The sequence below is a fragment of the Aquarana catesbeiana genome, linkage group LG04 (assembly GCF_042186555.1).
Source record: "Aquarana catesbeiana isolate 2022-GZ linkage group LG04, ASM4218655v1, whole genome shotgun sequence".
In the NCBI taxonomy this organism is placed as follows: Eukaryota; Metazoa; Chordata; class Amphibia; order Anura; family Ranidae; genus Aquarana; species Aquarana catesbeiana.
Window position 1 is genome coordinate 620236484 of NC_133327.1, and position 14136 is coordinate 620250619.

The following is a 14136-nucleotide window of genomic DNA, read 5'->3' on the forward strand; positions in this document are numbered from 1 at the left end:
CCCTTCTTGACACCAGGCCATCCTCTGAAAGTCTTTGCTGCACTGTGAGGAATGGGTTAAAGTAGGTGTGGTGCTGTTCTGTTATGGGTGAATATGTCCTTTTTTACAAAGTTAAGTGCCCTAAAGGCCCTTACTCACAATCAGAAAATCAGCAGTAAAATTTTGTCCGATGAACGATCTGACGATTTTTCTGATCGTTAGTATGGTGCTTTCCACAGCTGATTTACAAAGTTTCGGATGACATAAACTGGATGTGCAGGCTCTAAAATTTTTGTGTAATGTGAACACAACGTACGATTTTTGTTTAATTAGCACATTTTCAGCCGAAAAAAAAATCGTAAGAGCTAGACTAGGCATGGTCAAACAAAACACATACAAAACAATTCAACACATTACTTCACTTCTGACATTGAATTCTGTTGTACAAAAATTTTCTTATGTTGCGTAACCTCTTCGCTTTCGATATGAGACGAGCATGCAACAAAAAACTGATGATAATTTGTCTGATCTGATCATGTGTACCAGGCTTTAGTCCACATACTTTTTAATGACCCAGAAACAAAAATGGAATATATGGGCCTCTAGCCTAGTGTAAACAATACCAATAAAATTTAATTGACCTTAAGCATAGTGTAACCAATGAAAATTTAAAGTGACTGGTGCTCTCAATCCTTGACATAAGCAAGTAATTAACTTTGAATAGATCGTAATTTAATCCTAAGATATATTAACCGATTGCGGACCGCTCACGCTGATATACGTCAGCAGAATGGCACTCCTGCACAAACTGACGTACCTGTATGTCAGTCCACAATAGCAGAATAGCGGCGTGTGCCGCCCACGGCACTCGCCGCCGTTGGAGTGTGCCTGTGGGTCCCGTGGACTCAATGTCCGCCAGCGGCCCGTGATCACGGCGAGGAGAGGCAGAACAGGGAACTACCTATGTAAACAAGGCATTTCCCTGTTCTGCCTAGTAACATGACAGAGATCTTCTGTTCCCTGTCATCTGGAACATCGATCTCTGTCGTGTCAGGGGTAGCCCACCCCCCCTACAGTTAGAACATGCTGAGGGAACACACTTAACTCCTTTATTCCTTTATTGCCCCTAGTGTTTAACCCCTTCCCTGCCAGTGACATTTCTACAGTAATCAGTGGCTATTTTTAGCTCTGATTGCTGTATAAAGGTCAATGGTCCAAAAATAGTGTGAAAAGTGTCCGATCTATCCGCCGCAATGTCGCATTCCCAATAAAAATCGCAGATCACCGCCATTACTAATAAAAAAAAAAAATTATAAAAATGCCATAAATCTATTCCCTAGACGCTATAGCTTTTGCGCAAACCAATCAATATACACTTATTGAAAACTGGAGATAACCAGGTGCAAATTACGCCACCCCTGACCTGTATTACCACCTCCGCGCTATGTTAATAAATGTCAAAACCCTACCAAAGCTGCCACTTAACAATAAAATGTATATAAACCGAATTCACCAAAGGAAAATTATAGATGAAATAGTGGCGCTTATCCCCAGGTGGGGAGATGCCAGACACTCTTATCCAGCCAGTGAGCTGAATACAGACGTGACTAGAGAAAAAGTGAAAAAACATATATTGCTAAATATCCCAAAAAGTAAAAATTTATATTAAATAAAATAAATTATTCAATAAATTCAATATGAGCTAATATAAATTATAACACTCAGTGAAAGTGATATACAAATATATAAATCCAAGAAAAAATATATAATGAAAATTGAACACAGTAAATATCTATAAAGTCTAGAAACCAATCAATCATGAAAAATAATCGTGAAAATATTTGAAGAAAGTCCAAAAAAAGAGTGAGGATGACTCCAAAACTGCTCAACTGTGTTTTCAAACATCCACCACACCTCTGTGACGTGAATCCACTCCCTGCTGAAATTCAAACTCACCAGCTGTTAAGGCCTCTCGCTCTCGTGTTTGGCCTGACAGAGCCTCTAACCCACTTACATGGGGGTTAACATGCGAGCATACACCTCCACTGCTCCGTAGGAACACCGCTTTTCTCAAGTTGGTAGTATGACATAAAAATAAAAGAAGCTCCAATAGTGTAATCTCATTTAAAAGATTTAATCACATATAAAACAACTTGTAATTAACTCACATTTAAAATAAAATAACAGGCAAGTCACTTCACGGCAAATGGAGAATTCCCACAGCACAGCAAGCAATAGCAACTGAAATAACAGGCAGGCCACGGCGGACCCAGGAGGTGTGTGTGCTCACGTTCGTCTCACCCGTCCGCAGCACTCGTCCCTTCACTGGCTCCGCTCTGTCCCCCTTCACTCCCTCCTCTAGTACTCGTGTGAGATCGCCGTGTAGCCACGCCCTGACATGTTTCATCATAAAGATTTAATCATGGGGTACATCTGTATTCAGCTCACTGGCTGGAGATAAGAGTGTCTGGCATCTCTATAATTTTCCTTTGGTGAATTCGGTTAATATACACTTATTGTGGGGAAAAAAATGTAGAATACATATCAGCTTAAACTGAGGAAGACTATATATATATATATATATATATATATATATATATATATATATATATATATATATATATATATATATATATATATATATTATATAATTTTTTTTTTTTTTTTTTTTTTTTGGGGGGGGGGGGGTGGGATATTTTATTATAGCAGAAAGTAAAACAAAAGTCTTATTTTTTGTAAATTGTCAGTCTTTTTTTGTTCATAGCGCAAAAACTAAAAACCGCAGAGGTGATCAAATGCCACCAAAAGCAAGCTATATGTGGGGAAAAAAGGAAGCAAAATTTAGTTTGGGTACATTGTCGCACAACAGCACAATTATCAGTTAAAGCAACGCAGTGCTAAATTGTAAAAAGTGCTGTGATCAGGAAGGGGGTAAAATCTTCCGTGATTGAAGTGGGTTAAAGGTTCCTCTGCCTTAGAGGTGAAAAAAATATAAAAATATTAAATTTATAAACATTCAGAAAATATCAACCCAAAATTAACTTTTAAATTCATGCAAATTGGTGAACAGTGATATATATTAATGTGACTGGTGCTCTCAGATTAGCAATTGGTCAATTTTTAAAAATTTAAACCAAAAAACACAGTCCTTAGTGAATGCACAAATATGCTTTTCATAATTATATGCTTGTGCTTCATATGGTGCTGCACTCACCAGAAACACTCACCCCTCGAGTGGGTATTATACCTTCACACAGTATATGTCACTGTATAGCAAATCCCTGCTCCTGTGACTTTCCTCTCCTTGCTCCCTAAAAGCTCAGCCTCTCTGTCTCATCCACATGCAGAGAAAAGATTGCTTCCATAGCCTAACTAATACCGTTTTTTTAAACCTCTTCTTTTTTTTTTTTTTTTTTTTATTTAAAAAAATGTTTTTTGTTTGTTTAATGGTTGTATATGTACTCACAGTTTGCCAATGTACAAAACTGCATTTAAAACCAGTGAGTCCGGGACGATTCGCGTTCCACGGCCTCAAAACCGGAAGTGACGCACACACGCTGGAAGCTCTGCCCCCTCACTGTGCGTGCAAATGTACTCACACCTGCCTGCTGCCATTCCTGAGCAAGCTCTGCACTGACGTTGCCCTGATCCAGCAGCTGAATTAACTGTGGAAGCCGGTCCTGGCACTTGCTGGACTTGGGCCCCTTGAAGCCTTCTTCACAAATGCAGTGGAAATGTTTTTTATGGCAAAGAGGGACTTTGCAATTAATTGCAATTCATCTCATCACTCTTCATAACATTCTGGAGTATATGCAAATTGCCATCATAAAAACTGAGGCAGCAGACTTTGTGAAAATTAATATTTGTGTCAGTCTCAAAACTTTTGGCCATGGCTGTACTACATGCTTGCCTCAGTTTTTTTTCCTAGTGTCCTAAAAATATTGATGGGATGCTGTTTAGCTGGGAAGAGTAATTATTTTTGCTAGCACTTTTTTTTTTTTTTTTTTTTTTCTTTTTCTTCAGTCAAGACTCTTCCCAACATCACAGCTAGAGTGCTTCTATTCCATTCCAAATCTCTGGGTGGCCATTCTCAGCCTGGCTTTTGGAAGGCCATGTCTAGGCCCCACTGGACATTGTGGGGATAGCCTGCAAAGGACCTTTTGAGCACTGGGTTTTGCGTAGGGCAGTTTTTAGAAGCCATTCTAGTAAAATGTTAGCTTCAAAGTGCTTCTTGGATCTAGAGCTACAGCTATTGCTTGTCTTGTCTCTGAAGACTCGCTTTTGTAATAAAGCTAAGTCAGTCTAAGCAATGGGAGCAACCTCAAATACATAGGCGACTTTAAAAATTGCTTGTTTTCATGCTGGTCTTCACCATGGAAGGGGTTAATGCCATGGAACTGTGCTGAAATTGCCTGATGTGGAGTGTTGCACATGCTCCACGCTCTTTCCTGCAATAATGGCATCAAGGAAGCATCTCCCCACCGCTGCTCTTGCTTTCAAAGAACCACAGTTATAGTCTGCTTTTTTGAGAAAGATTGGTGATGTTTTCTGCAAAAGTCATATGGCATTATATTCAGAACCCAACTATTACATGAGAAATTAAACGTATTTATCATTTGATCGATTTTACATACTTTCAAATTTAAATGCATACATGCATTGTTTGTATTGAACCAGACATTACGGTGCCAAACCAAGGATGACTGGTCAAAATCGATGAGGAAATTTTACTAACTTGTGGTTGACCCCCTGCTGAAAAAGGAAGTGGAAATGGAAACGGTGAATGCTCTAGTGCAGGGGTCGGCAACCTGCGGGCAGCACCCGGCCGCTGCTGTTAAATGTCCGGCCCATCAGTGCACGTGATGAATTCACGTGCACCCAAGCCGTGAACATCTTCACCCCGGTCGATTTTCTTTGGATAAAAACCAATGCGGCTAAGAAGCAAGCACAGGGATGATTTGGAGGGATTTGGGGTCTTGTATCAAAATTGTCGCTTTTTTTTTTTTGTTTACAGCGCAAAAAAGAAAAACCGCAGACGTGATCAAATACCTCCAAAGGAAAGCTCTATTTGTGGGGGAAAAAAAGGACATCAATTTTGTTTGGGTATAGAGTCGCATGACCGCGCAATTGTCAGTTAAAGCGTCGCAGTGCCGTATCACAAACGGCCTGGTCATTAGGAGGGGAAATCCTTCTGGTCCTTAAGTGGTTAAAATCCTGTCTCACCCTGCTCTGCACATGCACAGTTGCTCTACATTTTGGCATTGTGCTGTGAATCAGATCCAATAGAGGCCGATCTGCTAACTGCCTGAATATTGAATGCTGCTCAGGGGCTCTGGGCTTCAGCAGCCTCCACAAAGAAGAAAACGGAACTATTCTGGAGGCAGTTTAGAGCACACACTAATTTTGGTAGCATAATTATTAATGTGGAATGTGTATGTATATGTGTGTGTGTATATATAGATGGATAGATATATATGATATAGATAGATATAGAATCTTTTCTGGTTCTGTATAGTGACAAGGTGATGTCACAGGACTTCCTTGTTGCCTAAAGTAGTTAGGCTTTTTACCACAACCAGGACATGGTTTTTCTGTTCCCTCGCTTGTTTGGATGTGGTCCGGACCATTTGGCCATTCCTAGGTGCAGCCCGTGACCAAGCTTTGGCTGTGTATTTTGTGAATGGCCCAGTGTAGAGGAGGGAAGACATAGACACCAACGCTGCTGTGGGCAGATGCCAGAGTTGCAACAAAAGCTGTATCAACCAGACAAACGATATTTAATACTTTTAAGGTTTTTGAAGTAATCAGATAGGCAAACATTAACACATACAAGAGACTTTGATGGTTCCTAGAATCGGGCCTATTGATAAAAACCATAGAAAACCATCACATTTCTCCTTTTTAAAATGGTGCTAGGAAAATGGCAGTTATGTTGTGTTCACATTGAGCAAAATTTTCCAACTTTTCTCACTAATGCCTTTTGTGTCCATAAAGACAAATTGTGCAAAGCAGTTTGGAATACTCAATCTGTATCCTCCCCTGAACCAACTACAAATGCTGGAATTTTGCAGGCAGTGTTCAATGGTTAGCTGTTTTATGAAAGCTACTTTTATGTTTTTAATTATGTATATTGAGCCCTCATTTTATTTTTGCCTTGACACAGGAACAGACAGAGCTTGTCTGGAGTATAAAAGATGAACTGAAGAAAGTGTGCAGCACCAACGATCTTAAAGAGCTGCTTATAGCCAACAAACAGCAGGTGCCGTCTGGAGAAACCAATGTAAGTATACTGAATGACTAATGTCAAATTGCAGTGTCTTTCCACTCTTGTAGCCCAATTAGAATAATCCCCACCTTGTTACATGTTCCTATTCGCATAGCATAATGTGAAAAATATAATTGCTGCCAACCTAATTTTATTTTTATTTTTCTTGTTGAAAGTTTGAAAAATTCCCAACGGTTCTAAAAGAGAACCGGTGGTCACAAAGAAATGATCTCAAATAGGGGATGCTTTGTTAATGGAGGACAGATGAGACCTCAGGGGGTCCCAAAGACCCTGGATTCCACATTAAAAAGAACCTGTAACAAGGAATTTTTTATCACAAGAGGACTTTGTGTACCCCCCTCCCAAAAAATTTTTTTTGAGAATGCCTGTACACACACATGTGATTGCAAACACAACTGCCAGGGGCACATGCATACTATAAATGCCACTTGCGGTAAACATGTTGCATATCTCCACACATGCGGCATTAAAAGCGATAATTCTAGGGCCATTATATACAGTTCACTTTAAAATGAAGACCTGTAGAGGTTTTTCAAATGTTGCTTATGGAAAATTTAGGGTACCGAAGTTTGTCGTCATAACAGGTGTGTACAATTTTAAAGCTTGACTTGTTTGGTATCTATTTACTGGATGCAACCTCCTCAAATTGAAAAATATATTGTATTTTGTGCCCTAAAATTAACTGAAAATTTTCACCTTTGTTGGGGAAGTATAAAAAAAAGTGGACCTACCACTCTTATTATGTAGGGTGTCTGCTTTCATAAAATGTATATTGTTTGGTGATTTTGGCTAATCTTCAGGCCTAAAATGATTTTTTTTTAAATGTGTTCAAAAAAATGAGTGGCAGCGAAAGGGTTAATCTAGTGGCAAAAAAGAAACTTGCACATCTAGGGGGACCTTTTACACCTACAGGTGTGTTACAAGCTGCTGTAGTTGTGCATTGCTGTTCATATGAAAGGAAAATGTTGCAAACTAATTTCCTTTTATTAATGCATAATCCTAATGCTTCTGTTAATGCTTTTGAAAATCTTGAAGATTTTTTTTTTTTTTAAACATCCCCATAAGACCAACCTTCCCCTTTCTTTTGCTGCAGATCCTGGACAGAGTATCAGACGGCATGGCTTTTGGTGCTCTTCTTCCTTGCGAGGAATGTCAGGGACAGCTTGTCTTCAAGACTGATGCTTATTACTGTACAGGGGACATCAGTGCCTGGACCAAATGTGTTGCTAAAACACAAATCCCCAATAGAAAGGATTGGGTTACTCCAAAGGTAAGGGGGAGGGTTGTAACTTGACTCCTTATTTAGAGATATGGATTATAGAATTCTCATTTTGTTTTTTACTGCATTATTAATCCAGGAGTTCCATGAAGTTCCATATTTGAAGAAGTTCAAGTTTAAGAGGCAGGACAGAGCCTTCCCTCCATCTGTAGCTCCAACACCTGTCAGCGCTCCTGCTCCTGCTAAGCCGGTAGTTAAAGAGGAAGCCGTTCCTGAAGGTAAACAAAGCACTGGTTTCTTTTGGACCTTCTTGTAGAAAGATTCCCTTCCCTTTATATTCAGCTCTGTTCTTTCCCCACCTTTGGATGTTTCTGCCCATCTTTTTGGTCTTCCACGCTATATACTGTACTTACTGCCTATCAGAACAGGAATAGTGGGGGAAGTCTTTCAATGTGGCCCCCTATTTGAGTGTTCGCTCGATTTTTTTTTCACTTCACTTCCATTTGTGTCTACAGGACAGAAAGCAAAGTGAAAGCTTCCCAATGGGATACAGATGGCAAACAAAGCTGATGGGGGGGTTTTAGCCACTCTGTATCAAAAAGGGGGAGGGTGTTTACTGACATACTTTTAAGCCATTTACCCCTAGCAAGCATTCCAGATTCACTTTGCTGAACTAGGGCTCAATATAGATTGTTTGCTATATGGGTGTACTTAAGAATCGCGACTTAAAGGTAAGAAAGTTTTATTGAAGACAACTAGTGGAAGAATTTTTGTTATACAGAAAAATGTTGAATTTAGACACAATTGCATGTCTGGATTTAACTATTTGCACAAGATATTACATTACTGCAGTGCAGTGATGTCACTGTTTTGAAATAACAAATTTTTCAAAATGGTCGGTATCAGCTGATGCAGTATTGCCCAAATTACAGTAAATCGAGATCACCAACTAAGTTTATTAGTTTAGTAGTTATTTCTTCTTTGCCAAAATGAGAGTTGCAAATGCATCTTCTTCCCATACAGTCCCCTGGTGTTGACTCCTGGCAGCCACCACAAAAATCCCCAAGTCCTCTTCTTCATTATAAAAGGGATGATGGCAACTACATGCCCAATCACATGAGTCATCATTTTCTTAAAATCCCCAAGTCCTTTTCAGTGCAAACTTACTTGCAGGATGTGACGTGTTCTGGTTCTGTAATAAACAGGGTTTGTCAACTGTTGACTCAACTTTTTTAAATAAAACCCTGACGTTCCAAGTGGGCGATGTCCTGTTCTTTAATGACGCCTTGGATTAGAGGTTGGAAGCCCTCTTTAGGGTGTCCTTCCCATTAGTGGTTGTGGCTTTGCAGCCTGCTGTGGGAGTGTGCCAAGCCCTTAAGGTCTGGGCAAAGCAAATGTTCTGTTCCAGAGAACCTGATGTGAAAGATCCTGCTATTTGGCAACTACTGGAAGATTTTTTTCTTGGAGCCCTAAAATTCTTGGCAGATGCGGCCCTGGAGGATTCTATAAGACATCTTTCATAAGTGGGCACTATCTCTATCCTCATGAGAAGGATCTTATGTCTCAGGTGTTGGTTGGCTGGACTTTGCTGCAAGAAGTGCATTGAGAGGCTGCCCTATGAGTGTGAAAGATTATTTCGACCATCCTTGGACACCTATATCCAGAAAGTGAAACTGAGGAAGAGTACTCTTACCTCTTAAAAGGTGGTTAAAGGTTACAGATCAGAATCCTGTAACGTCTTCAGAGTCCAACAGGGATACCTTTTGTAAGCAACCAGCCAGGTTCTTCATGTAAAAGCCCACATCCCAGTTTTAGAAGAACTGAAACCCCAAGCCCTCCAGTTCTGGAGGCAAATCCTTCTCAGTAAAAAGATGCCCCCACTCATTAAGGCTTTATGATGCCATAGACTCGGTCAACTGGGTCCTCCTAGCATGGTGTCCAGCGGATACAGCTGTGAATTTGTCTGCTTTCCCCCTCATGCTTTATGCACTCGAGTGCCTTCAGATCCACAGAAAAGAGCAGTTTTCTCTTCCTTCATTGAAGAAAACTGCTTTGCTGTTACCACCTTCGGGAGCAGGACACTAGGTGCAAGTAAATTAAAAGCACATTTAAGTCCTGGTTCACACAGGTGCTGCTTTGAAATCGCGCTACTTTAGCGAGATTTCAAAGCCACACATCAGTGCGATTTGCACTGACAATTTCATTGCGACTTAATTTAACAGAAGTCTATGCAAGTTGAAATGAAATCATCAAAAAGTAGTGCATGAGGCGTGGCGATATTATTATTTCAGGTACTTGTATAGCGCCGTCAATTTACTGTACATTCACATTAGTCCCTACCCTCAAGGAGCTTACAATCTAAGGTCCCTAACTCACATTCATACATACTAGGGACAATTTAGACAGGATCCAATTAACCTATCAGCATGTCTTTGGAGTGTGGGAGCAACCCGGAGTACCCGGAGGAAACCCACGCAGGCACAGGGAGAACATGCAAACTCCAGGCAGGTAGTGTCATGGTTGGGATTCGAACCAGCGACCCTTCTTACTGCTAGGCGAGAGTGCTACCCACTAGACCACTGTGCCGCCCCATATGAATGGTTCCTTTGCTGAAAATAGGCCGTGGTTTGTCATGCGATTTGGAACTGTCAAATCCAAATTGCACCTTTGTGAACAGGGACTAAGGGGTGGCCAAACAAACCACCCCACCTCCCATCTGCAACATTTGTATTTTCTTTTTATTTTTTTCTATTTTCTATTTTTTTTTTTTTTTTTTTTTTTTTTTTTGCGTTACAGCTCCCTCCCTATGAGCTGACTCCCTATGGTCCTAGACAAGGTCATGTTGCTTCGTCATCCACTATTTCTATATGGTTTTGTCAAAAAGTGATGTGGGCTTATGCCCTGTTGGGCCAAGAAGCTCAGTTCCCAGCTTCTGCGAATTTTGCCTGGGTGCTCCGCGTGTCCTGGGCATGTCATCATTCTTTTTGTTGTTCAGGTTTGCCAAGTGGCTACCTGGTCCGTCTGTCACACTTTAACCACTTCAATACAGGGCACTCCCCGCCCAGGAAAATTTTCAGCTTTCAGCGCTGTCACACTTTGACAGTTGCGTGATCATGCAACACTGTACCCAAACTAGATTTTTAACATTTTCTTCCCACAAATAGAGCTTTCTTTTGATCACCACTGGGGTTTTTATTTTTTGCTAAACAAACTAAAAAATACCGGAAGTTTTTCTTTGTTTCTGTTATAAAATGTTGTTTTCTCCTTCACTGATGGGCACTGATGAGCACCAATGAGGAGGCACTAATACGTAGAATTGATGGGCACTAATAGATGGCACGGATTGGCATCTGACATGGGCACTATGGGCACTGACTGGCAGCTGTGGTGGCACCGCTGATGGGGGCTGAGCTGATAATCAATGCGCTGATTATCAGCTCAGACCCCCCCCTCTGACAGGAGAGCCGCCGATCGGCTCTCCCTGTCAGCGTGAACCAAAGAAAGCCGTTTACTGACACTTCCTGGTTATACGCTGTGATTGGTCACAGCTGATCACGTGGTAAAGCGCCTACGTCAGAGGCTCTTTACCTAGATCGGAGTTGCGGTGTGTCAGAGTAACACACCACAACACAGATTGCCGCGCTGCACACCGCCACGGGCATGTGATTGTGGCTTATCCTGCTGGACATCATATGACCCCCAGTCAGGATAACAGAACCACCGCCCGGCCGTCATTCTGCTATAGGCCGGGCGGGAAGTGGTTAACCAAGTTCTACAAAGTTGATGTAGCTGCCTTAGTGGATATCAGCTTTAGGTGGAAAGTTTTGCAAGCGACAGTTTTAGTTCTGCCAGGGTGTGGTTCCCTGTTCTCTTTCTATTTTTTTTTTTGGGGGGGCCCACCCTTCTTTCTTTTTTGGACTTCCCATCCATCATGAAGAAAAACTGTCTCCTTCATTGAACGGAATGAAAATGGGATCTTTGTACTCACAGTAAAAATCATTTTTCTCTGAGTTTATTGAAGGACACAGCACCCGCTCAATCTCCTCTTTTGGCTGTTTCTGTGTTCTTGTCCTCTTACTGCTGGCTACTAACTGATGGGGGGGTGGCGGCCACCACCAGAGGGGCCCCTCCTTAGGCTTGCTTTTAATTCTGTTTCACCTAGTGTCCTTCTCCTGAAGGTGACATTGAACCCATACATCATGAAGAAAAGCTGTGTCCTCCAAGAAAAATGATTTTACAGGGAGTACAAAAATACCATTTTACTTTTTATTTAATTTTCTAGACTTGGAAAGACTACTGTCTCAAGGGGTCATTGCACTTTTGCCAGTATCACAGTTCACAAGCCAGAGACAATTGGCCCATCTTGGACCCTAAGAGTCTCAAGTTCCTGAAAACTCAAACTCAAATTTGGGATTGTGTGTTTCATGGCCTCTTTGTCACCAGGACCTCTTTGCGTTGACATCAAGGATGCCTGCCTGCATATCCCAGTTTTCCAGCCTCACCAATGATTTCTGAACTTTGCAGTGGAGAATCACCACTACCAGTTTTTGGTGTTGCTCTTTGGGCTGTCCATAGCCCCCAGGGTGCTATCGAAGTGAACACCCTGGTTCTGGGGTTGTTGAGAACCCAAGGAAGTCCTGGATAAGTCTCAGACTAGGATACCGCATCTGCAGGAGAAGTGCCTGTCTCTTCAAGCCCAGGTGGAGTATCTAAGTAACTGGAATGTCCCTCAATCTGGACATGCTTGAGAAAGCTGGGGTAATATGGTAGTTGCCTTTTGAGGCAGTCCCCTAAGCACAGTTTTACTCCATAACTCTGCAGCTCAGTGTTCTGGCGGGACGGGAAAAGTGCCAGGAGACCTTGGTACAGCCAACTTGTATATCTCCCAAGACCAGAGCAGCTCAGGAATGGTGGATATCCATGCAGATGCTGGATGCAGGCAGGAGCAGCCAGTTCATTAGGGGTGCCACCCTCCTAGTTTGCATGCGGAGATGCGCCGGACTCATAAGTTTGTATGATTTTTTTCCCCAAGCACGTGATTAGAGTCTGAGGCTCTAATTGGCTTGAGAAAGGTTGGGCGCAAAGCACTATGTCCGAACCCACCCACTTGTGACAATAGCGAATCGATATTCGCTATTGTCTTCCGGCTTCTCAATCTGGACAGGAGACGGATCTGGTTGGCTGCGAGAAGAAGCCGCGGATGGACCTGCCGTGGAACGGTGAGAGGGGGGGGGGGACATGGAGCGGTGAGTGTAGACCTGGAGGGAGGGTTTGTATGCCCCCCCCCCCCAAAAAAAAAAGTTTAGCACCAGCCACCGCTGGATGCAGGGCAATCTTCCTTACAGTGAAGTCTTTACCACGGGTGCCAGCCTATCAGGCTGGGAAGGTGTTCTGGAGAACCTCTTTGTTCAGGGAACATGATCGTTAGAGAAGTGGAAGTTGCCTTTCAACATCCTGGAACTTGGGGCAATTCGGCTGTTTTCTTGTACTGGTCTATCTGCCTACAGGGTCTCCCTGTCCGGATGGACTCGGACAATGCAACTGTGGTGGCATATATTAAAGTGGTTGTAAACCCACCAAAAAAAACAAAACCTGCAAGACAAAGTCATAATGAGCTAGTATGCATAGCATACTAGCTCATTATGAAATACTCACCTTAGATCGAAGCCCACGCAGCAGTCCTGGCACACTGCTCTGCCCAGCGAAATGTCTCCCTGAGCTATTTCCGGGTATCGCGGGCTCCAGCGCTGCAATTGGCCGGAGCCGCGATGACGTCACTCCGGCGCATGCGCGTGGGAGCCGCCAGTAACGGCACATCAGCTGAAGCAACAGCACGAATGAGCCATTGCTTCAGTGCACATGTGCTGATACAGGGGATATCTCCTAAACCGTGCAGGTTTAGTAGATATCCATGCTAGCTACAGGTAAGCCGAATTATAGGCTTACCTGTAGCGAAAAGTGGTCTAAGGGTTTACAACCACTTTAGCCTTCAAGGAGGGACAAGATGTCATTCTTCTCAAAAGCAGACTTAATATGGACTTGGAAAGAACATCATGTTCAAGCCATCCTCCCTTTCCACGTTCCACTCCACTGTCATGCACTGGTATCTCCTGTTTTCAGTTTTCTCTGATCTCTGCCTACCCCTAACTTCAGCTCCTTTCTCTTCTGTTACACATGATGAAAGTGGAGGGTATTCTGGTGATCCTGATCACACCAACCTGGCCAAGAAGAATATGATATGCAGAGATCTTAGTCCTTGTGGCAGCCGAGTTGTGGGCTCTTCAAGATCTGCTGTCTTGAAGTCCCAATGTTCCATCCTGCTTTCTGGTCACTGGCTTTTACAAAATGGCTGTTAAATCACAGGTCCTAAGAGACAGTCTGTCATGCCTACCCTTCTCAGTGCTAGAAGGTTGACCTCAAGGAGGGTGTAAGATCGTACTTAGAAGGCTTATTTCACTTGGTGTGAATTTCGTAAATTCTGTCCTCAACAGTATGTTTTGGGGCAGATTCTAGCTTTTCTCCAGTCTTGCCTGGAGGTGGTCTTGGCTTTGCCTGCTTTCGAAGTACAAATCACAGCCTTGGCTATGCTTTTTTCAGAGAACCGTTGCATCCTATTCTTTGGTCAAAGCTTTTGTTCAAGGTGTCAGTCACA

At 42.4% G+C, this 14136-nt stretch overlaps 1 protein-coding gene across 1 annotated transcript in view; it reads left to right on the top strand.

Annotated features, from left to right (window-relative positions):
* Window positions 1–14136, top strand: part of PARP1 (poly(ADP-ribose) polymerase 1) — a 108827-nt gene that overhangs the window by 50391 nt on the left and 44300 nt on the right. The window contains exons 6-8 of the mRNA XM_073628305.1: window positions 6143–6259; window positions 7359–7535; window positions 7624–7762. Of these exons, the coding sequence (XP_073484406.1) occupies window positions 6143–6259; window positions 7359–7535; window positions 7624–7762 (433 nt within the window). The remainder of the gene's footprint in view (window positions 1–6142; window positions 6260–7358; window positions 7536–7623; window positions 7763–14136) is intronic.